General features: G+C 36.0%; 1 protein-coding gene across 1 annotated transcript in view; it reads left to right on the top strand.

Moving 5' to 3' along the window:
• LOC123537410 (A disintegrin and metalloproteinase with thrombospondin motifs 16-like) overlaps positions 1–20,126 on the top strand; it is a 30,873-nt gene extending 10,747 nt beyond the window's left edge. Inside the window, exons 7-22 of the mRNA XM_045321118.2 lie at positions 882–971; positions 3,874–4,072; positions 4,494–4,576; positions 4,972–5,060; positions 5,482–5,575; positions 6,667–6,744; positions 7,780–7,937; positions 8,273–8,422; positions 11,277–11,453; positions 12,536–12,674; positions 13,125–13,238; positions 14,351–14,408; positions 15,095–15,175; positions 16,025–16,216; positions 18,630–18,830; positions 19,584–20,126. Of these exons, the coding sequence (XP_045177053.2) occupies positions 3,892–4,072; positions 4,494–4,576; positions 4,972–5,060; positions 5,482–5,575; positions 6,667–6,744; positions 7,780–7,937; positions 8,273–8,422; positions 11,277–11,453; positions 12,536–12,674; positions 13,125–13,238; positions 14,351–14,408; positions 15,095–15,175; positions 16,025–16,216; positions 18,630–18,830; positions 19,584–19,597 (1,809 nt within the window). The 5' untranslated portion in view covers positions 882–971; positions 3,874–3,891 and the 3' untranslated portion in view covers positions 19,598–20,126. The remainder of the gene's footprint in view (positions 1–881; positions 972–3,873; positions 4,073–4,493; positions 4,577–4,971; positions 5,061–5,481; positions 5,576–6,666; positions 6,745–7,779; positions 7,938–8,272; positions 8,423–11,276; positions 11,454–12,535; positions 12,675–13,124; positions 13,239–14,350; positions 14,409–15,094; positions 15,176–16,024; positions 16,217–18,629; positions 18,831–19,583) is intronic.
• The last annotated feature ends 5,862 nt before the right edge of the window (positions 20,127–25,988 follow it).

Below are 25,988 nucleotides of genomic sequence, written 5' to 3'. Positions count from 1 at the left end.
AATACTTTATTTCATTCAGCTCGATCGCTGTTTCATACACGAAACTATTAGCAGAAAATAATATTCATGATCACTGATTTGTGAGCAAATGGGATAACACTCTTTCTTTATAGTTTCATTTGATTTGCAGCATTTTTACAAATCAAATCCGTAGAGCATAATCTTCACAATTTATTAATAAGTCTCGCTTCTCATGAATGCAATATACGCCATTAACATAAAAATCATCTTATGAAATATTCGAGACTGTTTATCTAAATTTTCTTTGTTTAAAACACAGTAAAACGTAAAAAAATAGTGCATATCATGTGCAGCCTGTTAACTTTTAACCCTTATGTATGGATAACGCATGTTTTTTCGTGTTATAACATCTGCAGAATCCCGAGGGATTGGGCGAGGGTACCAACGATTCCCGAGGGATTCTGAAGATGTTATAACACGAAAAGAACATGCGCTAACGCTATTCTATAGCATAAAACGCGTAAAAGCAAGTAAATGAATATATTGTCCCTCAACGTTCATTAAATTTCCATGAAATGCGCGGTTAAGTCTACGTTGTTTTTTCATATTGACGACATTTCCTGTTGAATTATCCGTTTTGGGGCCGTAATACGTTTACGCTTTGCCACGGAACGCGCATATATAAAAAGCAACCCTGGCATGCGGTTGATTCTGTAATGTCCTTAACTTGTTACCTCCGTTACGCCTTAAACTCCTCACCCAATAATATTTTCATTCGTTTTACCTAAGATTTGGCTTTTCACAAATAACATTTTCACACGAGTTATGTTCTATAAAAGAATTACTCCTATTATTATTATTATTATTATTAATAACACTGAATAATAACCCAAGAATTGCATTAATTTGCTTCTTTACAGACGACAAAGTTTTACCAAGACAAGAGGAACTCTGGCGTCTTCCAGGTCACGTGCGAGATTCGGCCTGGCGGTGCTTGTCAAAGAAAGCTGGTAGGTTTTTGATTACATTAAACTGAAATCGAAATTTTGTAACGATTGAATGAATATCCTTTTCCTAATTTCGAGCAACAAAAAAAGACAACATTGTATTATACTTGAAAAATAACATCAGATCTGAACCTAGACTAGCCACTAGACTGATAATAACTATATTTCTATATTTTCCCCTTTTTTGATAAATTCAATTTCATAGAGACAAAAGCCAGTCTATTTTAGAGATTTTCACACAGGACTGTTGTTGAAATTATCAGTCTAGTACAATCCGAAATGCTCTCAGAGAGATGATTGGCACCTATGGCTATTAGATTACCCATGGATAATTTGGTACATCATGCTAGTGGTCAAGGGTTACGCTGCTGATCATAAATCTGTTTACCTAACTGATTTTTAATGGTGATAGTTGAAGAACCATTCTCATCTAGAATAAACTATTTTGCTACTTTTGAAATCTTGATGGGTCATCTTGCAAATATATTTATTAACAATAATATGCTTATTTTATTTAAAGGATTATTCTAATCATTAAATTTCTGAAACTGAAGAATGAATTTTAAAAGTTTATTACAGCATGTCTTTGTCAAAGGCACATTTTAAAAAATATGTCGAGTTCAAGTTTATTCAAACAATAAAGAAACTGCCCTGTACAATACGTGTCAAAAAAGAAGATTAGGATCGCTACCATATAAAACTTTTCAAAGGTGTTAATAAAACCGAGACTGTTGTCCCGTTTGAAAGCCAGTAGATATAGACAAAATTATGAGAAAGCTGTACCAAAATTAAAAGAAACACAATTGTCAGCATAAAATGATTTCTATTCTGTGACCAAGCACCGTACTGCAGTCACTGCAGCACAAAACAAAAAAGACATTTTATTTTCTTAACAAAGATTGATAAATAACAAAACTATTGAAAGTCGATGCATATATGGAAGGCTGGTGCACCATTCTATTTTCCAGATATCTAAATGCTAATCGCTAAATACCCTCATAATTCTTACCCTCATAATAAATGCAAAAATGTCAAATATCTAATGTTTATAATGCTGAAAGATAATGCTTATTGTCCATTGATTTTATGAAATAAAGATCTGCATCATGTTTTATGAGTCTGATTTAAAGCATCTTCTACCATGTCATGCCAGCATCGGACAATGCATGTTAGCATTCAGCTTTGTATGGAGGACCTGTGTGCCATGCTAACTGCCGAATGTCAATTTTAATGCAAAATGCCAATAACTTTATGCTAAATACATATTATTTAATGCTAAATGCCAATTTTTATTAAATTGTCATTTAGCATTTGCAATTAGCATGGTGCACCGTCCTTCCACAGTACTGTTTTGCCATCGCATTTGACAATTATGACTAAATGTTTAAGATTTAGCATTTGGCATTAAATATTTTGCATTTGGCATGTGGCATTTTTCAAATTGATGGGCGGAGTTATAATGTTAACTCCTAATTTATATATTTTCTGCGAAATATCAAATGCTTACTTGTATTTAGAGTATTAAACATTTTTAACTTAAAAATGAAGTATTTGGTAAATTGAAAAACCCTTCCATAAATAAAAATGTACTACTATAAACTAAATAGCAAATAAAGTGGTCTAACCAGCGCTTAAAATTTCAAATAATATTACTTTATAGTATACACAAGATTTTCAACCATCTCCAATCCTCTCTACACTGGCGATTAATTGAACAAATGCATGTATCTTATAACAGAAATGTAACTAAATGTTAATACGTAGAGTTACCTTTTCAACACCAAAACACTTTGAAACCACATGTCTCTATTTAACATATTTTTCACAAATCAATTAAGTTTTATTTCAAAACATTTGGCTCTGCTAATCTTTACTAAAGATTATACAAGTATGGGGTTTTCTTCATTTGTGTAGTAGTAGTTAACTAACTGGAGTTAACTTAGAAATATAGTATGCAACATGCGAAATTTGCACAAATAAGAAACATACAAGAATTATAAGCTTAAATGTATATCTAACTTTGAGATGTTTCTATCTTCTGCAGAAATACCAATTTTGATGTAAAAAAGTGTGCTTTCATGTACTTACATATAGATTTTTAAAGCTAAAAGTTCCTGAGAAAAGCCATAGACTTTCTAACAGAATACAGGATTACAAGAAATGAAAGCATTCTGTCTGAATATTCTCAGAGCAAGATTGCAGATTTATGTAGCTGTACTTGTTTTTCACTGTCCTTCAAATACAACACTTCAATATGCATTATTCAGCCCCTGAACCTGGATATTTATTAATGCAACAAGAGGTGATACCACTATATTATATGTGCATTCCGTCTATTAACGTTCAAGGTTTTAAACACAAATATTGCAAAAGCTAACTTTTTCCGCTACCAGTTCAGGGAAAACAACATATCTGTTCTACTCCTTTATTGTTCAATTGCAGTTTAATTCCTTATTTACATTTTATGACAAGCCATAGGAAGTGTATTTTTCAGATTTTCCAATCTAACTGCAAGTACCAATACAGAGAAATGAAAATTCATTTCTGATAAAATTTCAACTCAGCTGACCCCTGCAGTTGTAAATCCCAGCTACCAGATGGTCTCAATAAATTGCATAAACATATGGCAGTAAACCACTGATCTCTATCAGTTAGGCTGTGGTCAGTTCTTGACATTGATTGATAACAAACCTAAAAAGAGGTTTGTGAATTTTCGGATTGTACTAGACTATGATATAGGACATAGGATATAGACTGGCTCACTTCACTACATTAAATCATAAAAATGTAAAAAAGATATATCATTAGTCTAGGAGCTAGTCTAATCTGAACCTAACTGATAACACCTGAATGTAACTGAAACGGTGTATGCAATGAATAAAAACAATGATATTTTTATTTACAGCATGGTAATTTCAACATAATGGGTGACAGTTACGACTTGAAGCCTATACCAGATGCACCCAGTCCCCCTTCCTTTCAAGGAAAACGTAACCGGATGTCAGAGGATGTTCTGCACGAACTGGTGCCAAGCGATTTGGGAAAAATGAGAGACTGGTTTCATTCTCGTGGCGCTGATACTGCAGATTTCTCGGATTTTCCAGGTTGCCAATTCTTAGGTCACGTTAATTGCTTTGGGGGGGGGGGGGGGGGTAAGTTTTACACGTGATAACACATAATTAAAAACAGAAAATACACGATTTACAACCATGTGACTCACAACATTTGTTACATGGGCTTGTAAATACATGGACAAAGGTCCTGTTGAAACAGGTACGGTTTAACTCCCTGCAAAGAACACCCTGCAGTAGTGTATGTGTGTGCATGTTTGAAACATGGATAATGTACACACTAATACATAGTCATAATAACGTTATTCCACCATGTAACAAGGTAGTCCCAGTATGTGCCTCTAGTTACCTCCCCTGATAGTCCGCCCCTACCAGACTGAAATAAAATGAAAGCGACAATTACGGCACGACTTTGACTAGTTGAATGTAACTTTATTAACTTATTGTTTTAAAGGCAATCGTCCTCAACAACGGAAGGGATTCCTAGAAAAACTGAAATCTTTTCTGAGCAAGAGACAGCAATATGTGATTGCCAAGGTAACTGTTGTATTTTGATTCAACGCTAAGTAATATAATTTTGTATGACGTATGTAAGCTCCTACCAGATATACAAGTTCAATGTATGACTTGCTTGGCCGGCACAAAATGAATAAGCCCTGGTTTGTGTATGTATGGATTTCATTTATAGCCGTCACTTGGGCGGCTCCTCCACAGAAACAACAATTATATTGGAATTTTTGTAGGCAATTTTACTCTAACTAAAGAGCAAATCTATTTAAATTTTATAAAACCAAGGCATAAATATATTGTAAGATTTAAATGGAGATTAATGCCCTTGTTGTTTTTTCGGAATAATATATGTTGCACTCCTTAAAGTTGCACCAAAGCTTATAATAAATAAAGAATTTTAAATAAAAACACTGATTCTTCAGAAATTGAGAAGGTCTAGACGCCAGAAGAGGGCAGACGAAATGTACGCCATGGAAGTTGTTGTTGTAGTCGACCCGTCATTGTGGGAAAAGTATGAGAATGTTTATATATTAGGCTAGAAAAAAAAGATTCTACAAAAATCCTTCAAATTCATTCAAGCTTGTAGAGTAAAATGTACAGATAAACGAGATCTTCTATGTTCTTATAAGAATGTCAAATCTGTTTTTAGGTAAATGGAGTATACTAATTATAGCTAAATACTCACTGTTACATAATTAACGAAACCTCATGTGCTCCTTAAAAGTAAAATTCTTTCAACAGACATGTATGCCTTTCTTACATCGATGTTATTTTGCAAAAAAAAAAAAAAACTGAAAAAAAAAATCATAAAAAAAAATCATACAAGGAATTTGGTACAGCGAGTTAGTATAATAGTGATATATTGATATTAATTTGTAACAAATGTTGATTTCGTAAAGATAATGAACGATAACTGAAAGCTGTTCCTTCAGATATTACAGCGGCACGTCAGCGACTGATGGCCTGAGTAAAGAGGAAGCCACAGAACTGACGCTGAGACAGCATTTTGCTCACGTTGTAAACGGGGTACGGCAAGTTATTGTCTCTGTATGCAATTTGCTCACATTATAAACGGTGTATGGCGATATATTGTATCTGTTATTACGAATGCAATTTGTTCACATTACAAACGGGATACTGCTAGTTATTGCATCTGTTATTACGAATGCATTTTGCTCACATTATAAATGGGGGTAAGGCGAATTATTGTATTTGTTAGTACGAATGAATTTTGCTCACATAAACGGGGTGCGGCGAGTTATTGTTTATGTTGTAACGAAAGCATTTTGCTCACATAACCGGGGCTGCGGCGAGTTATTGTATGTGTTGTAACGAAAGCATTTTGCTCACTTAAACGGGGGTGCGGAGAGTTATTGTATGTGTTGTAACGAAAGCATTTTGTTCACTTAAACGGTGGTGCGGCGAGTTATTGTATATGTTATAACGAAAACATTTTGCTCCAAAAGCGGTGTACGGCCGGTAATTGTTTCTGTTATAACGAATACATTTTGCTCACATTATACACGGGTTACTGCGGTTTATTGTATTAGTTATGCTGAACACCATTTGCTCATATTTTAAGCGAGGATTTGGTGAGTTATTGTTTTTATTTTAAACGCTGTTTGCTCATACTTAACGGGATTCGGATAGTTATACTATTTGCTATTCTAAACGTTACTTTACTTTACTTTACTTTACTTTACTTTAAAAACGGGTACAGCAAGTTATTGTTATCATGTGTGTCAATCAAAACACGCACCTGTTTTACGAAATATAATTTGAGGTTTCTGGATAACAGTATTAACAGAGCGACAAACTTCAAGTATTTTCAGGTCTTGTGCTCTGTGTAGTATTTTCCATAACTTCATCACAGTATTTTGCTGAAATCACAATGTTGGGCTATGTCGACATTATGGTAGCATTTTCATAATGAATTATTTTAATTTTTTGAATATTTGTCATGAAAACTTATGTCCTACATAACTGCTCTTTTTTTCAGATGGTTATATATGTTTGTGTTTTTGCACCAAGCAAGTTGATGTAGGCTTATTTGTTTTACTAAATTCAGTTGAAATTACTTAGTGTCAGAAGTTCATTTGTTTAATTTTCCTTAACAGATCAGTCTCCGCTTTGAATCGATAGAGGATGCCGACATGGACATATACGTAACTTTGTCAGGATTTATTTTTTACAAGGTGATTCTTTTTACTCACAAACGTTCTTGAAGAAACTCGATGGGTTACCTATGGTATACAAATTGTATTTATTGTTACTTACACCTTCAATGTTCTACATGGCCATTCCCGGTTTAAACAACTGGTTAGGAATAAGATAAAACGGAAGAATCGTTAGATTTGCCAAAGACTCGAACCATGATGTGTTGTAACCGGAGCTTTGCACACACTGCTCCAAGACTTAGGAGGCTCTCGCAATTCAAATTCTGGATGACACTACACTAACTACTTTAAAAGATCAGTTAAAGACCTACTTTATGTACAATATCTTGCACACTGAATAAGAACTTCTTATTTAAAGATTTATGTTATATTCTCATATAGCAGATTTGTAATTGTTTCTATTGTTTTCAATGCCTGTTGTAACAAAACAAAAAATTCTGTAAGTGCTGTATAACTGGAAAATAGTGTTACATAAATGTGGTATAATAATGATGATGATGATGATGATGATGATTATTATTATTATTATTATTATTATACATAAATGTAGTATAATAATAATGTATGTACAATATCTTGCACACTGAATAAGAACTTCTTATTTAAAGATTTATGTTATATTTTTATATAGCAGATTTGTAATTGTTTCTATTGTTTTCAATGCCTGTTGTAACAAAAAAAAAACTTCTGTAAGTGCTGTATAACCGGAAAATAGTGTTACCTAAATGTGGTTAAACAATAATAATGACGATGAGGATTATTATTATTATTATTATTATACATAAATGTAGTATAATAATTATGATGATGATCATAATGATGATGAAACGACAAACTGTATAAATCATTCAGGAAAACATGGCAGTTTGAGCACAAATATTATTTCAGACGCAATCTTATTTTCCCTTTGAATCTTATAAACACGTTCTTGAGTATATGTTTTACAGTGTTTGTATAAAAAGTGTGTACGCGATGTATTTCATATTCTAATGGAGATGAAATTAAAAATCATTAAACTTCTTGATGTGCAATATGATTTATATTGTTTTTCAGACTGTGGACAGTACAAATCCACTTCCGCCGGAGATAGAAATTCCAAGCGTTAACGGTGTAAATTACGCTGACGTTGATATCTACCTGAACAAAACGGTGACGTGGGCAGAAGATGTTGAAAACCTTCCACATAATGATCACATCGCAGTGTTTACTGGGTAATTTCAAGCTTTTAAATAATGCTAATTCCGTGTGGTAGGACCAAAATGAAAAAAAATATGAAGTCGTTTTTTTTCCTACAAACAGTCAACTACTACGTAATACAATTACTGTATACATGTACACTATTTTCAATGGTTTCAGTTAAGAAACAGAATGAGTGTTTTTCCGTAAAAAATAAAGATGGATTCAATAAATGGCTTAACAGCTGTCAGCACGGAATGATGCAAATTAAGTTATCCAAAATCTGCAGCGATTCTGTATACCTACTATATATATATTTATATACATTCTTCTATTTCTACCTTGCTATTTTTAACTATTGTGATTTTAGGTACGACTTGTATTCAGTTGATACCTCAAACGATGGTGTTTCTGGGATGGCCTGGGTAGGAGGATTATGCAGTGATTTTAGAACTTCTGTTAACGAAGATGGTTCCTATTTTGTCACCGTTTCAGTCGCCGCGCACGAGATTGGGCACAAGTATATCACATCTTTGTTAAATTTACTTTCCGAATATATTTTGTTTTTCATTTCATTCATGTCTTTGGTGTGGATAATGAAGGCCCTCGTAGCGGCGTGAACAGTTTTAGAAGTCAGTTAGACTCTGTTTACATGTGATGTTTAGAGTCAGATAGACTCTGTTTACTTGTGATCTTTAGAGTCAGATAGACTCTGTTTACTTGTGATCTTTAGAGTCAGATAGACTCTGTTTACATGTGATGTTTAGAGTCAGATAGACTCTGTTTACTTGTGATCTTTAGAGTCAGATAGACTCTGTTTACTTGTGATCTTTAGAGTCAGATAGACTCTGTTTACTTGTGATCTTTAGAGTCAGATAGATGTTTAGAGTCAGATAGACTCTGTTTACTTGTGATCTTTAGAGTCAGATAGACTCTGTTCACGTTTGATCTTTAGAGTAGAGTCAGATAGACTCTGTTCACATGCGATCCTTAGAGTCAGATAGACTCTGTTACTGCGACATAGGTCAGACGGACCTATTCCTTTGATCCTTAGTCAGACGGACTCTGTTCACGCGGGATCTTTAGAGTCAGATAAATTCTGTTTACGTGTGATCTTTAGAGCAGAGTCAGATAGACTCTGTTCACATGTGATCTTTAGAGTAGAGTCAGATAGACTCTGTTCACATGCAATCCTTAGAGTCAGATAGACTCTGTTCACGTGCGATCCTTAGAGTCAGATAGACTCTGTTCACGTGCGATCTTTAGAGTCAGACGGACTCTGTTCACGTTTGATCCTTAGAGTCAGACGAACTCTGTTCACGCAAGATCTTTAGAGTCAGATAAATTCTGTTCTGTTCACGTTTGATCCTTAGAGTCAGATAGACTCTGTTCACGTGCGATCTTTAGAGTCAGACGGACTCTGTTCACGTGTGATCTTTAGAGTCAGATAGACTCTGTTCACGCGGGATCTTTAGAGTCAGATAAATTCTGTTTACGTGTGATCTTTAGAGCAGACTCAGATAGACTATGTTCACATGTGATCTTTAGAGTAGAGTCAGATAGACTCTGTTCACATGCAATCCTTAGAGTCAGATAGACTCTGTTCACGTGCGATCCTTAGAGTCAGATAGACTCTGTTCACGTGCGATCTTTAGAGTCAGACGGACTCTGTTCACGTTTGATCCTTTAAAAGTCAGACGGACTCTGTTCACGCGGGATCTTTAGAGTCAGATAAATTCTGTTCTGTTCTCATTTGATCCTTAGAGTCAGATAGACTCTGTCCACGTGCGATCTTTAGAGTCAGACGGACTCTGTTCACGTGTGATCTTTAGAGACAGACAGACTCTATTCACGCGGGATCTTTAGAGTCAGATAAATTCTGTTTACGTGTGATCTTTAGAGTCAGACAGACTCTGTTCATGTGTGACCTTTAGAGTCAGACAGACTCTGTTCACGTGTGATCTTTTGAGTCAGATAGACTCTGTTCACGTGTGATCTTTAGAGTCAGACAGACTCTGTTCATGTGTAATCTTTAGAATCAGATAGATTCTGTTCACGTGTGATCTTTAGATTCAGATAGACTCAGTTCACCTGCGATCTTTAGAGTTAGAGACCTGTACTGGTTCTTCCCAGGAAAGACGACTTCGCGTGTATCGGTGCTATAAACCGGGCAAGTTAAAGAACCAGACTGTCTGTTCGCAAAGAGGTAGGCTAAGTTAGCCGGACAAGTCTGTATTTAAAAAGGATTTCTCTCTATTTGTTCTGGGGGTTTTATCTCACTTTGTCCCTCTGGTCAGATCGCTCTGTGTCTGTACTAGCAGAAGATGAATTTCGCGCCCTGTGTGGCTGCGTTTGCTATATGCAAAGCGCCTTTGAACGTGTTTATCGTGAAAAGGGCGCTATATAAATCTGGAATAATAACAGAGTCAGACAGGCTCTGTTCACGTGGGATCTTTAGAGACAGACTCTGTTCACGTGTGATCCTTAGAGTAAGACAGGTTCTGTTCACGTGTGATCTTTAGAGTCAGACAGAGTCTGTTCACGTGTGATCTTTAGAGTCAGGTAGACTCTGTTTACATGTAATCTTTAGAGTCAGATAGACTTTGTTCACGTGTGATATTTAGAGTCAGACAGAATCTGTTCACGTGTGATCTTCAGAGACAGATAGATTCTGTTCACGTGTGATCTTTAGAGTCAGATAGATTCTGTTCACGTTTGATCTTTAGAGTCAGATAGACTCTGTTCACGTGTAATCTTTAGCGTCAGACAGATTATGTTCACGTGTGATCTTTAGAGTCAGATAGACTCTGTTCACGTGTGATCTTTAGAGTTAGACAGATTCTGTTCACGTGTAATCTTTAGAGTAGAGTCAGACAGACTCTGTTCACGTGTGATCTTTAGAGTCAGACAGTTTCTGTTCACATGTGATCTTTAGAGTAGAGTCAGATAGACTCTGTTCACGTGTGATCTTTAGAGTCAGACAGACTCTGTTCACATGTGATCTTTAGAGTCAGATAGACTCTGTTCACGTGTGGTCTTTAGAGTCAGACAGATTCTGTTCACATGTGATCTTTATAGCCGGGTAGACACTGTTCACATGGGGTCTTTAGAGTCAGATGGACTCTGTTCATATGTAATCTTTAGAGACAGATAGAATTTGTTCACATGTGGTCTTTAGAGCAAGATAGACTGTTCACATGTGATCTTTAAGTCGCATATTTTAATGAAATTTGTACTTAAGTTATCTGATAGAAAAAAATCCAAATTGGAATTTATTACATGGGACCAGTGCGATCAAGGTTATTACAAAATTAGTCCTTAGAAACTAAATTAGTCGCTAGAAATGAAATGTCACAATTGTTGCATGCTTACAGTATGAATGCCACCCATGACGGGACTGGCTGGGCAGACGACTGCGATGACGATGATAAGTACATCATGGCTCCCATGGTAACAGATTTCTCACCAGATGATGACTACACCGTCAACCCGTGGCGGTTCTCTCAATGTTCCATAGACGCTTTCAAAGATTATGTCAACAAAATGGGCGAGTAAGTATTAAGGTATAATAATCAAGTCAAGAATATAATTGTAACTGAAGCCAGCTCTATCTAATCACAGTGTAGATTAATATAATAATATGAGCTGCACCATGAGAAAACCAACATGGTGCTTTTGCGACCAGCATGGATGCAGACCAGCTGCGCATCCGCGCAGTCTGGTCAGGATCCATGCTGTTCGCTAACGGTTTCTCTAATTGCAATAGGCTTTGAAAGCGAACAGCATGGATCCTGACCAGACTGCGCGGATCTGTATACAATTACATTTTATAACAAGATAATATTCATAAAAATATCAGTAATTCATTTACCACTGCTTCATTTCTTATTGTTCTGGGAAATCTGGATCATTCTTGTGCTGAAGTCCCCTTCACACACACCGGACTGGCGTTTCTTGAACACTGGACAAGCGTTTCTTGCACACTGGACTGGCGTTTCTAGCACACCGGGCTAGCGTTTCTTGCGCTCCGGACTGGCGTTTTCGGCGATTTTGCCCATGCAGGCAAAAACACATCTGACACCCCCATGTCAGATGACTCGTGCTGTTATTGACAACTAACGATTCGTTCATTGATTATATATTGTTTACGTAAAATGGGATAACAATCAAATACCTTAATAGTTGTTCTCTTTCCTGATAGTATTTTTCTACATTTTACGGAAAAAACAATACGTAACGATACAAACGATAAAACTAAACCGGCAATTCGTTGTTGTGCCTCATTCTAACAGGACCCGATTTGTGTCGCTATGAAACAAAGAAGACTGAGACTGTGTGTTATTATGCAACACATTCAGTCTGTACGTCACAATTATTACGTTGTAGCGTAAAACGTGGTTGTACATATACAGAAAGGAATATCCGGGTCTCGGGTAACTGTTTTGGCGGTAACTCGGCAGAGCCTCGTTACCGCCAAAACAGTTACCATCGATTCGTATATTCCCATCTGCATTTAAAACCAGTGACAGATTAGTCTGATTATTACTGAGTATACAATTGACAGGCTGAGAGATGTTCAGTTTGTGTATCAGTTCACAGGACTGAGAATCCATTATATGATATATTGTTTCAGTGGGAACTGTCTATTAGACCAAGGAGACTACTATAATACCACCGAGTACAACAGTCACGTGTCACTGATGCCTGGAGAGTTGTATACTCCGGATGAACAGTGTAAACTCGTGAGAGGGGAAACTGCCACGCTGCGTTCGGTACGACCTTTACCTTTTGCACATTATTCACGTTATAATTATTATCATGTGACGATGATGGAAATGAAATAATTTTGGAATTACAATACCGGATATTGGTGAATAACATTACCGGAAGTCGGTGAATTACGATACCGGAAGTAGGTGATGTGCTCACTGATCTGATTGGTTCTGAAATGACAGATGATAAAAAAAAACAGACCAAGAAGACGCACATAAATTTTTTTTAAAAAATCAAGATTACATGATTCTTACATATTATTCTCTCATTTACTATCATAATCTGTGCAATGGTCTTGCACAAATAAAACTGTAGATCTGAATAATGACCTTTTTTCCTGTTTTTATTGCATAACAGCTTAAAATGTCCATCAAACGCATTCCTTATGTAATAAAGGATAAATGAAAAATAAAAACGTGTTTTGAAACCGTTAGTTATTTATTTGACAGGATGCAGAATCTGAGGATATATGTACATTAATGGAATGTATAGATGGCGACGGTTATTACTCGTACTATGCCGCTGCACGTGGCACTCCATGCGGAACTACCTCGGATAACAAGGTTAATTATGCCTTCAGTATTTTGAAGAACTATATATTAATATTAGATTTAGACGATAACAGATTATGTGAAAAGGTGTGTCGTTTAGTTTGGTTTATACTAATTTATTATTGCTCGATTGTGATGACAGCTTAAAGCATATTGGAATCACTCTCGAATCCGCTTCCTGGAAAAACCAGTACTGGTGTCACATGAGAAGTCATGGTCGTGACCCCAGTGGGGCTGAAACCCACGGCCCCCAGGTTGAGCGACCGACACCTTAACCACGTTTCGACTACACATGTATGATGAAATGTGTAGATTCTAAATGCAACATAAATGCAATGTATTCTTTTTTTCATTTAAATAAACAAAACAAAGGTATAATACTGAATGGTTTCACATTCAGCCCTTTCAGTTTTATTGTATCACTGTGAATAATGCACATTTACTTTTTGCTTGTTTACGTTTCATGTGCACACGGCCGGAAGTTTACTGGTAGACTTTGTGGCAAATTTCATATTTGAAGAAAACGCAATCTTCGTCATCAATTCTTTGTCGGCCAGGATCAGCACGATCCTAAAAAGTCCAACATCTGTAAAAAAAAACGTAGTTTCTATTTATGTAACAAGAAAAGAACAAGATAATAGAATGCTTAATTGTTATTCCTACGAGTGCTTGTTAACATCTAGGACATTTCTGCGATGCTTCAGAACAAATATCCATAGATTTAACGTTTAAAACCGCAATTATTTTGTTATTTTATGCCAACAGGAGAGAAAACAGGATTTTACTAGAGTGGTTGATAATTGGTAGTTGATTATGTAATCTAATTATTGTACCAATAAACAATATTTTACACTTAAAATACTAGTTTACCTCAAATAACTGCAAACACTTGTCTATAAAGACTAACTTTTGGAAGAGTCCGAAACTCATCTTTATTTACAGATGGTCTTTATTCAAAGCTCAAAGTGTACTGCATTTTTAAACCGAAACTGAAACCAGGGGTCTTTATAGACTGGTGGTTGTTGTTCACAGATAGATGTTATTTTTTACAGGTTTGACTGTATACTCTGGCATACCAATATACGTTTTCACTTTTTTTTCATATTTGATACACTTTATTATAGTGGTGTATTGATGGGCAATGTGTAACCAAATCGGACAGTCACACAGGAGGAAACACTGGTAATTTTTTTCAACCGTTATCGTCATTGTGTAACGATGGTAACATTTTTCAACCGTTATCTTCATTGCGTAACTATAGAAACATTTTTTAATGTCTTCATGTAACAGCTGGAATTAATCGGATGTATTTATAAATCTCATGTTCAAATCTCAATTTATTTTACAGAAACAAAACATTTTTAAGAATGTAGTAATATGTCAGCGTGCTACTTATACAGGAGGTCGAGGATATTTTCACTAGTCATTGTCTGAATAAAAGGAGTTCAATTAAAAATGGCTTTTTTTATAACAACGTGACTGCCACATTTTTCTTATGAACATAAATATATTAATTTCTTATTTCCCACTTTCAGCAATTATTATTAACGAAATTTGTAGAACCATAGCAGAAAATATATTTATTTTTTAATTACCTCCCTTTGACTTTCACTTCATAAATTCATGTGGCTGTGCAACATTGTAAACCGTACTTTTCTAACCACGTAATTACGCATATTTGCTCTGTTTTGACAGCTGCTTTGTGTGCGCGCGTGCGTGCGCGCGTATAAAATTAAAGCATTATGGAACTTTAACATTTTCACATAAGAATAAATGCATTATTGGACTTTAAGTGTAAGTGTAATGCTTTTAGAAACACCTTCTATCTTGTATTCATAATTTTAAACATATTTACACGTAAATTTCAGACGATGGTTCCATCGACACTGGAGGAGACCAGGACGAGACAGAAACAGAAAATACAGATGAAAACACCGATGGATCTGAAGGTTGTATAGACTGTGACTGTGGTGCTGGGATGGGATGGGGAGGGGGCTGGGACGGCATGAGCTTTCAATGGGTTTCCGACTATTTCCTTTTCTGGAAAAAGTTTATGTGCTAAATATACAAAATAGCTTGTAAAAGGAAGGGGAGCAACGATGTTTGAGCAGTAATAACTTTAGAAATAGAAGTAGTTTCAATTTCCGAGCTATTTATCTTCCTGGATGAATGTCATTTTTGTTTTTTCAAATATCTCAAATCAGCCATTGCGAATGACATTTTATGTCATGTTTAGATGCATTTTATCATCTCAAGTGCCTGAAATAACTAACCCAGCGACTGACACATCGTTATACATAAATGTGTATTTTTACACAGACACTTTTGGTCAGGATCTCCCCACCCCAACACACACACACACCCTCCTACGACCATGCCAACAGTTTGCCAAAAGTTTTCACATTATAACACATACTGAGCATAGGTGACGATCATAAAACTCTGGTTTTGTTACAATTTCAGCACGTTTTTCAAAATGCTCTGTTTTACCATCAGTGCTCTTTAAAAGTAAAGATCGAAGACGCGTGGGGGTCCTAACCCCAAGTGTCTGAGGTTTTGTACTTTACCTACAATTTTTTTCATTCTTAAGCGGAAGTGGAGGAACGCCAACTCTGTGTGAGTCGTTGCCTGGCAATACGAGAAAAAAGTTGTGACATGTAAAACGAGGTGCATGCTGGTATTATAATTATTTGCATGAGCTGGAATAATCATAAAAGTTATAATCGTGTATTAATACATGTCAGTGTGTTCAGGCACAAAGACCAACATTTTCATTATCATTTGCACGTGAATTTTAGTCGATGAGACAGTAACAGAAAATACTGATGAAAACGGCGATGGAACTGAGGGTTGTGTAGATGTTGGCTATGAGGGCTATAGTTGTCAATGGGTTGCCGACTATTTCCTGGAGAGTGAATACAAAGCAACGCCATCAGAGTGGTGCACAGATCCAACATGGGGAGAGGACAATTGTTGCGCGTTCTGTTCAGGTAAAAATTAAGAATAGCTGTAGTTTGAGGACTGAAGACTGCTGTACACCTGGGCTTACAGTTGTAATTTTATTGGTTAGCATATCGAAGATCAATGTCAGAGCATCCTCAAGACTGAAAAGAGTTCTGAACAATAACTGGGGCCTAAAGCTGTCGAGCTTAATAATACAAGTCCATGCGGTCAATGGATCACCGTTGTTATTTTATGGACAAGTAGGTTAAAGATCAGGACCACAGTGTCATTAAGATTGAAAACAAACTTTACTCAGTAACTGAAGGGCACATATGTCTTCATTGGCTGATCAGTGGTCAAACGTCGTATTTTAGTGACAAAACAAACAACAACAAAAAACAATGTCCATTAATTTCATAGTATGATTGTTTATGGTCAGGTTATATGACATCTAGGCCTACTGGTTTAGGGTCCATAAGGTCAAAGGTCACATCACACTCAATACTGAAAATAACACTCGCATAAAACGGCTGCAAGGCATTATAGAAGGATGCATGTGTATTTTAAGTTCTGTTATAATTTAACTTAAGAAAGATAATAATAATGTTAGTGTTCTATACACTTATTAAAGACAACGGCCTGAAATAGTTGCCACTGTATAGGGAGAGCTACCACGTTCGGAGTATAATTGCCGTTTAATTAGTCTTCCATTACAAAAACTAAACACTATTACTCCATTGATTGAATCAGTTAATCATATAGAATTTCATCACGAACGAAGTTATTTTTTGTCGTGACGACGCGGTATAATGACGTTAAAAATGAAGTCAAATTTATCCTACCCTTATACAAGATAAAGCACAAAATCGGCCTGCCTAATAAACTTTGCTTTATTCAGTCAGTGTCAAAATATCACCTTTGCGGGAAATTTTGAAATCACATATTTTATCAAACTTTTAAATTGAAACCGATACCATTGTATTGGAAATGTTTGAATTTAGAAAATGAGTGGTCAAATTAAAGGTTTTTATCCAGAAACAAAAAAGTTATTGCTATTTTTCACTTTTACGGCACTTCAGCCGGAAATTTTGAAAACATATTTTTTTCGAATTTTTCATTGAAACCGTTATCATTGTACAGTATTGGAAATGTCCTAACTAAGAAAATAAGTGATAATATCAAAAGTTTTTTATCCAAAAACAAAAAAGTTATTGCAATTTTTCAATTTTATCCGCAAATTTTATTGCACTTGCAAACGTTTTATATATGACGTCAAGTCTGCACACTGTTGCTCTTTCCAACGACTTTTCCCCCAATATTCTGAGCACGTAGGATAAATAGAATATTAGATTTACTGTCTGAAAAAAATTAATTTATTAGGCTCGTCTACGAAAATATATAAGGCTCAGCAACAGCCTCGCCTAATATATTTTCTTCTACTCGCCTAATAAATTTAAATTTATCCGACAGTAACCTAATATTCTCTATATCCATGGTGGCCCAAAAACCCTTTATTATGCCTGGCCTGGGTGACAGGATTCTGTCTTATGCAATTGTGGTACTATCTATGGTATGTTATTACCGTTGTTATTGTGGGGATAACGCATGTTTTTTCGTGTTATAACATATGCAGAATCCCACGGGATTGTTTGGTTTCCGAGCCTAGTAGAGCGAGGACTCCAATATATCCAGAAAAATTCTGAAGATATGATGACACGAAATGAACATGCGCTAACGCGTTTCTAGCACATGAGTGCCTTTTAATACTGAATGTATTAAGCTAGTTGAATAAAATTGTGTAACCCTTTTTATTTGACAAAAATGACATTTCGTTAATAATGTAAGGTCGTATTTGTTACTTAAGACCCATTTCTTGGCCAGTCTTTAGAAATATCAACGTATGAAAAAGGTCGTATCTTCTATTTTCAACCTTTTAAGATTGCATATTTTGCGATTTTAGATACCAAAATTTATAGTAAATAGACCTAAAGCAACAGATTCGACATTTCATTACTGATGATTGTAATACGGCGTATATTCAATTTCTCAAATACCTTCGGTTACATAAATATATGACATTTATGTATAAGGTTTCAATATGGATTGCAACAGTTTCTGTGAAATATACAGTTTTGTCTCAAAAGTAGCTCAACATATTTTCACTCATCTCCCGCCGACATATTCATTATGTCTGGGATATAGAGGATTTTACATGAGTGTCTTTTCAAATAGTAAAATGCGAGGCTCTATGGTTTTTGCTGAAACATAGAAATTTCTTCTTTCTTTACCTTTTCTATACAAAGTCAGTTCAACCAACGTCAAATGACGTCAAAGTTGTATCAAATGGCTTTATTGACTCCTCCTCAAACGTGTGATAAATACTTACAAGTGGCATATCTGTGTAGGCCTTAGTAGTATATACGAAATAGGCATTTTCAAACATTTGCACGTGAATTTCAGATTATGGTTCCAGCAACACCGGAGGAACCCAGGAATCAGAAAATACTGCTGGAAGTGATACTTGCGTAGATGTTGGCTATGCGGGCTATAGTTGCCAATGGATTGCCGACTATTTCTTGGCGAGTGAATACAAAGCAACGCCATCAGAGTGGTGCCGAGATCCGACATGGGGAGAGGATAACTGTTGCGCGTTCTGTGCAGGTTAAAATTAGATTTTCACTTGAGACAAGTGACTGTGTGCTCGTGTTAACGTTACCAGTAGAAATGATGTACCTTTGAATGTGGCTTTTAGTGCTTAACTTTTCTCCTTGTTTTCTTGTTTTGCCTACTGATACATGATAAAAAGTGGAAGCATAAGGTTTCATCCTGCCTCAAGTTATTGAGGAATTATTTCCCCCTAATTCAGTATGTGGGATTTAGCACATCTCGTTATGTCTCGTGGACAGACTCAATCAAACTGACGTCACTATCTTTTTGTTTGGTTAGTTGCATTTTATGCTTCCAAAGATCTTATTATATACTCGTTTCTATTCCCCGTTAAGTTACAATGGCACCGGAAACCTCAATATTTTCCATACACTGACTCCTGAATTTCAATATAGTTTTGACATTAAATTTCATAACTTATTTACCTAACGTGACAGCTCTTAATTTTCATGGAGGCATGAATTCGTGAATTCTTAACTCTAAAGATATAATGAATGGTATTTATATCAGGGGATGAACCACGAAAACTAGTTCCCTTCTATAAATAATGCTTTTACAATACCTCACTTTTGTGCAGTTGTTTTACAAGATCCTAGTTAGGACAACTGCCTCACTTTATTCTTTTACAGACCTTTGTCTTAAAATTTATATCATTCTTTAATGCCAGTTGTTTGTACTGTTTTATATAAATTCGACACTAATGTGAAAGAAACTTCTGAATAAAATGTACAACATATTGTATTTCAGTTTATGGGAAATAGAGCACTTCCAGATTTATCAGCGTCCAGATGTCAGCGTCAATTTTCGACAAAAAATTCAAAGTACAGTCTTCTTTGCGTTTCTGCCTTCCACGTATTTTATATTTTTTTCTATCTAAAAACTTTAAATGACTTCGTTTTTTTTTCTTAAAAAAAATAAATCTACGTGACTTTTGAAGGAAATCAAAAATTGTTGATGGATTAAAGTAGTTCCTATCAGGAAATGTATTTGAATGTTATTACCTTACACGTTCTACGGCTTACCGTGATGTTTTAGTATAACTTTAGAGTTGCCGCGGTCAGTATAAAACTTCTATGATATATATCTATGATATATATTGTTGGATTGAGAAATGCATTTTGTCTTATTGCATGAAAATGCTTGCTCAGTTCATCACTTCTTGTGATCAGACTCAAACCGATAATGCTACAAGAATGTATAATGTTTCTTTGTTACATTCTGTTTCAACAGATTTTTCTATAAACTTTATTTTCCTGTCAGTGTTGTGTAGACTATATATAGAATAAAACATTCAATATCTCATGGTGGTTAGCTTTTCTCTTAGATAGGATTCCAATAATTCTGATACCCTAAGTAAAACATTGCCTCTCACGCTGACTCGATCAAACGTGGTTTGCTGTTATTTTGCTTGGTAGCTGTCTATGCTTCAAACAGATCTTTTTATAGTCTTATTTAACCACAGGCAATGAGAATGTAGTGCAGATTTATTTCAAAGAGACAGATGTTACATCCATTAACCTTTACCCTGCTAAATTTCTATAATGAACTTGTCCATGATCTTCCAATTTGGACAGTACCTGTTAAAAGGGGTGCCTACCAAAAATATACTGACTGAATGGCAAACAGCAACTGCACGGATGTGCAGGCGGATCATGATCTACACTGGTCGCAAAGGCAGAATCAATCGTGTCCAGCATGGAAAGGGTTAACGCCCAAAAGTGTTCAAATGGCAGTATGATATTGTACTTTCTGTATGGATAATCCGAAGCAAATATTTTCCTTAAAGTGTGCCTTTATTTTGCAACATCCAGTTTTAGATTTAACTATAATCATCCTTTAGGTCTCCAATGCTTGAAGTAGGATTTTTTTTGTAAAAATTTCACTTTATTTTACCAGTTAGATAGACCTCCGTCTGGCCGATTTCCAATAAATTCATTTTTGTTTGAAATTTCTGGCGAAACACGATGTCAGTTTTACTTTTATGTGCGTTTGTATCACTCAAAGTGTCATTTCAAAACCAATTTGAAAATAATGCTGATTTACCGCGTTTTTATTTCACACATGGGCACAACCTGAAAAACCTATCATATATGTCATTGTGCGCCTTGGTGAAATTATAAAGGTAGTGGTCTAGTTTGAAGGTACAGCATCAACAAAACGGATAAAAGTTTCTTGCATGCCAGACAGGATTTTCCTGCTAAAACATTTCGTTTACCCCGGGGTGTAAGATGACTCACGTGCTGCAATTTATGAATGAATGCGTAAATTCATACGCTTCTATAATAAAATAGTCCTCGAAATAAAGGCATCCGTTTTTCTATAAATTGAAGAATAAGGCATGCAAGGAAAAGAATCTATCTCTGGTTGAAGGTACGGATGGAAATATATGGCTCTTGGGTAACTGGTTTGCGGTAACTCGACAGAGCCTGGTTACCACCCGAGCCAGATATTTCCATCCGCACCTTCAACCAGTGAAAGAATCCTCAGTTTTATTCTGTCAAGATTTCCAGATTGAACAACAGCGTTTTATATTGTGTATTATGTAACCATTTTCTAGTTTAAAAAAAGAAAGACCACTTACACCTGTATTTTCTGAAAACACATTTTTTTGTGCATTTTGTGATTTCAAAAATGTGTGTGGTGGTAAAATGATTAAAATTATATCTTTGCGTAATTCGATTAGTCCAAAAGTTGGATGTTACTAAAATTTCAAAAACGTGCTTTCCGGAATTTTTAGGTTGTTGTCAATGTAGGAATTTGGTTAACTTACATATAACCAAAGTACATTGCCATTCATAAGTGAATTGTAAGAGGCTCATTGTAACAACTTATAAACATCTAAAATAATGCGTAAGTAACAGTCACAATTTATATCAGTCATACAAAAAAGGGATTAGGGAAACCCATTGCATATACATCACAGTCTCTAGCCACTTGAGGAATGAGTGAAGGAAATATTTAAAATCGGAAGTGATCATTTGCCGTTTTTAATTAAAAAAAAAACGTTTTACCACCCTAACATGCCTGCACGTCCCTTCTGTTACAAAAGTATGACATTGTTCTTGGGCATTTTCCTAGCAAGGAAGCTCCAGTTGCTGGTACCTTAAGTAGAAAGTCCCCAAAAATTCTCAGAGGGAATGGACTTGAAAGTCACTAGCAGCAAAATGCAAAAAAAATCAGGTCCTTAATTGATCAAGTTGACAGACAAATTATATTGAAATCAATTATCCTTCAGTGTTAACCGGGAAAAAAACGCAAGAACGCAATAGCTACTCCAAGAACAAAAACCCCTAGGCAGTGTGTTTGTATGTGATATATATATATATACACACACACAAAAAGTGAAATAAATTGGACAAAAAAACGTTAAAGAACCATGTGGGACACAGCCTTGAAACGGTCAGTGACAAAAATACCACTTGAGAGCTTAAACTGAGCTTAAACAGCGCAACCGTCACCCTGCACCGGCTGCACAACCCGGAGATCGTGGATTCGAGCTCAACTGGGTTCATTACCACACCTCATATGAAACCAGGAAGCGGACTCGGAAAGTGATTCAAATAAACTTAAAGCTTTAATCGCAGTCGAGCTTAAATGGGTATGTATAAATTGAACACTAGCTCTTTAAAAGACAGAAAGCAAAAAATGGCCAGATGGGGTATCAGTGACAAGGTTACCGGTATCTTTGACAATGGGCGCTGTTATAGCTCACTGGAGTTCGCGTTTTGAAATGGAATGAAAATTTACACATGAAACCTATATATAGCCCATGGTATAACAAATCAAATGGTCCAACTAAAATATGTCTCAACCGGCAAAAACAAACTCAAAAAAGCTAAAGCAGGTAAAAGAGATTCACCAACAGTGTACAATAGTTATCGATTGGAAACTGTTTTCAGTCTTAAGGTTGCTGTGACATTGACCTTTAACCTACTGCCCCCAAAGCAATAGAGGTCATCTACTGACCACTGACAACTATCTGCTTCTTTTTTTACGATAATGGCCTCGTTCAATTACTGATGCATTTTGGCCATGCGGGGAGGGGGGGGGGTTAAAAAGTGACAGACTATCAGGTTTCCCAAGCTACTCAGTCCGCCTATTACTCCCGGACAGCTGGTGATAAAAATGTGCAAAACCTGACACCCCTAAATGTAAAACATGTACATTAATAAACTGTTGTGCAGGAAAAGAGAAATATTAGTAGGGTTAAAAACAGGATAAAAGCAAGTATATATAGTAATTATTGTTGGAACAACGATGCAGCCAGTGCTGATTTGAATCCGAAGATTGTTTCAGCACTGACTACATGAGATGGAAAGAAGTTCCACTCTACCACAGTTCTTGGGAAGAATGAGTACTTGTAGTAGTCAACTGTGGTAGAAGGTATTTGCAGAGCTAAGTGATGGTAATGTCTAGATTGTCCTGTGATTGGAGCGAGATATTGTTTAGGATCGACATCAACATGATTATGAACCATTTCATAAAATAAAACCAACCTACTATATTTCCTGGAATTCCAATTTAAAATAGTTAGGATATTTGTGACTGTGCCCGGGGTCTTGCTGTAATTATTTACTACAAATCTCGCAGCTTGCCTCGGAATGTTTTTTTTTATCTATATCCTTCTGATGGTAAGGAACAATACTCTAAAGTTGGTCTAACAATGATGTTATAGGCAGTTGTTTTTGTACTCTTAGCAGAATGTATATATGCAATCTCAATCTTAGTTCTTCTAGAAGCTACGTACATGTCGGCCAAGTTTAGTTTCTATACAGTAATCTAAAGTATAGTTAATGAGTGGAAACTGGCTTTTTCTGTTTGGAGTAACAGTAGGCTTGACCTAAAAGCCCCCAATCTTTTGGTGCTATTAAACTATCCACATAACTAACTTTTATCACATTAGTAACTGTGCTAACTTATTTTCCTGTTTTTAGTAATAGCGACCCCAAAATACAATCCACAGCTATTTCTTTGTACAAGTTTGCTATATGCAAAGTTTGGTGACAGCATGCCAATGCTCAGACTAAAGTTATAACATGAACAAGAGGCCCAAGTGGGCCTATGTCGCCGAACAGATACCGACTTTGACCTAATTAGAACTTTCTTGTGACAAAGTATTAAATTTTAAAAAGAATCAAAATTATCTTTTAAAGTTCTGAATTAAAAAAGACTTAAGTATTTCTATTTTTAGCTCTAGCGGCCCCTACAAGGTCCCAAGTACCCCTATTTGAACAAACTTGGGATATGACCATATAGTTATGCTACATACCAAGTTTGGTGAAGATCCATCAAGCAGTTCATGATAAGAAGTTGTTGACAAGAGGGTCATGATGACCCTGACTGGCTCACCTGAGTAATATGAGCCACATGTTTCAAATGGCAAACTGATGCTAAAATATTAAGAAAGTAGGTCAGTAGGTCACATTCATGGTCACTGAAAGTCAGTTTTAAGATAGGTGTGCAAAACTGTACATGTCATCCAAGTTTCAAGGCTGTATCTTAAAAAACAAGAAAGTAGGTCTGCAGGTCAAGGTCACAGTAAGGTGACCCCTAATCACTTGGGGTCAACATGTAATTATAATCAAACAGTCTAGGAAATACGATCTGATAATTTTATAATTATTTTTCCTATATAAGTCATATAACAAGTGACCCCCAGGGTGGGGCCTCTTTTCACCCAGGGGCATAATTTGTACAATCATGTTAGAGGACCACTAGGCAATGCTAAATACCAAATATCAAAGGCCTAGGCCTTGAACTTTCAGACAAGAATTTTTTTTTCCTATGTAAGTCTATGTTAAACTTGGGACACCCAGGGCAGGGCTTCTTTTCAACCCAGGGGCATAATTTGAGCAATTCTGGTAGAGGAACACTAGCCAAGGCAACATACCAAATATCAAAAGCCTATGCCTTGCAGTTTCAGACAAGAAGATTTTAAAAGTTTTTTTCCTAAATAAGTCTATGTAAAACTTGAGACCCCCGGGGCAGGGCCTTTTTTCGACCCAGGGTAATAATGTGAATATTTTTGGTAGAGGACCACAAGGCAATGCTACATACCAAATATCAAAGGCTTAGGTCTTGTGGTTGTAGATAAGGAGATTTTTGAAGTTTTCTCCTATATAAGTCTATGTAAAACTTGGGACCCCGGGGTTAGGGCTTTTTTCACCACAGAAGCACAATTTGAACAATCTTCATAGAGGAACATTAGATAATGTTACAAGCCAAATATCAAGGCTCTACGCCTTGAGGTTTTGGACAAGAAGATTTTTAAAGTTATTCCTTTCGGTTGCCATGGCAACCAGAGTTCTGCATGGAATTCAATTCTTCGAAAAATTTTGAAAGGGGGCAACCCAAGGGTCATTCTTTTAAAGTTTGGAGTAATTTTGCCCAGTGGTTTTCAAGAAGAAGATTCTTTAAGAAAATGTTGACGGACACATGACACAGGAAGCACGTCGCACGACGGACATTTAACGGTCACAAAAGCTCACAATAACCTTTGGCTCAAGTGAGCTAAAAAGGTATTTCTATTTTTAGCTCAACGGCTCCGAAACGGGGCCAAGTGCCCCCATTTGAACAAACTTGGGAGAGGACCATATAATGATGCCACAGACCAAGTTTAATGAAGATCTATCAAGCAGTGCATGGTAAGAAGTTGTTTGAAGGTATTTCTATTTTTAGTCCTAACAGCCCCTAAAATTTGAACAAAATTGAGAAAGGACCTTATAATGATGCTGCAGACCAAGTGTGATGAAGGTCCATCAAGCGGTTCATGAGAAGAAGTTGTTTAAAGGTTTTTCTATTTTTAGCTCTAGCGGCCCCTAAAAGGGGCCAAGTGCCCCTATTTGTATAAACTTTAAAGAGGACCTCATAATGATGCTACAGACCAAATTTGATGAAGATCCATTAAGCGGTTCATGAGAAGAAGTCGTTTCAAGGTTTTTCTATTTTTAGCTCTAGCAGCCCCTACAAGTGGCCAATGCCCCCATTTGAACAAATCTGGGAGAGGACCATATAACAATGCTACAGACCAAATTTGATGAAGATCCATCAAGTGGTTCATGAGTAGAAGTCGTTCAAAAGTTATTCTATTTTTAGCTCTAGCAGCCCCTAAAAGGGGCCAAATGCCCCCATTTGAACAAACTTAATATGGGA

The sequence above is a fragment of the Mercenaria mercenaria genome, chromosome 17 (assembly GCF_021730395.1).
Source record: "Mercenaria mercenaria strain notata chromosome 17, MADL_Memer_1, whole genome shotgun sequence".
In the NCBI taxonomy this organism is placed as follows: domain Eukaryota; kingdom Metazoa; phylum Mollusca; class Bivalvia; order Venerida; family Veneridae; genus Mercenaria; species Mercenaria mercenaria.
The sequence above is the reverse complement of the archived record's forward strand: the minus strand, read 5'-3'. Positions and strand labels throughout refer to the sequence as shown.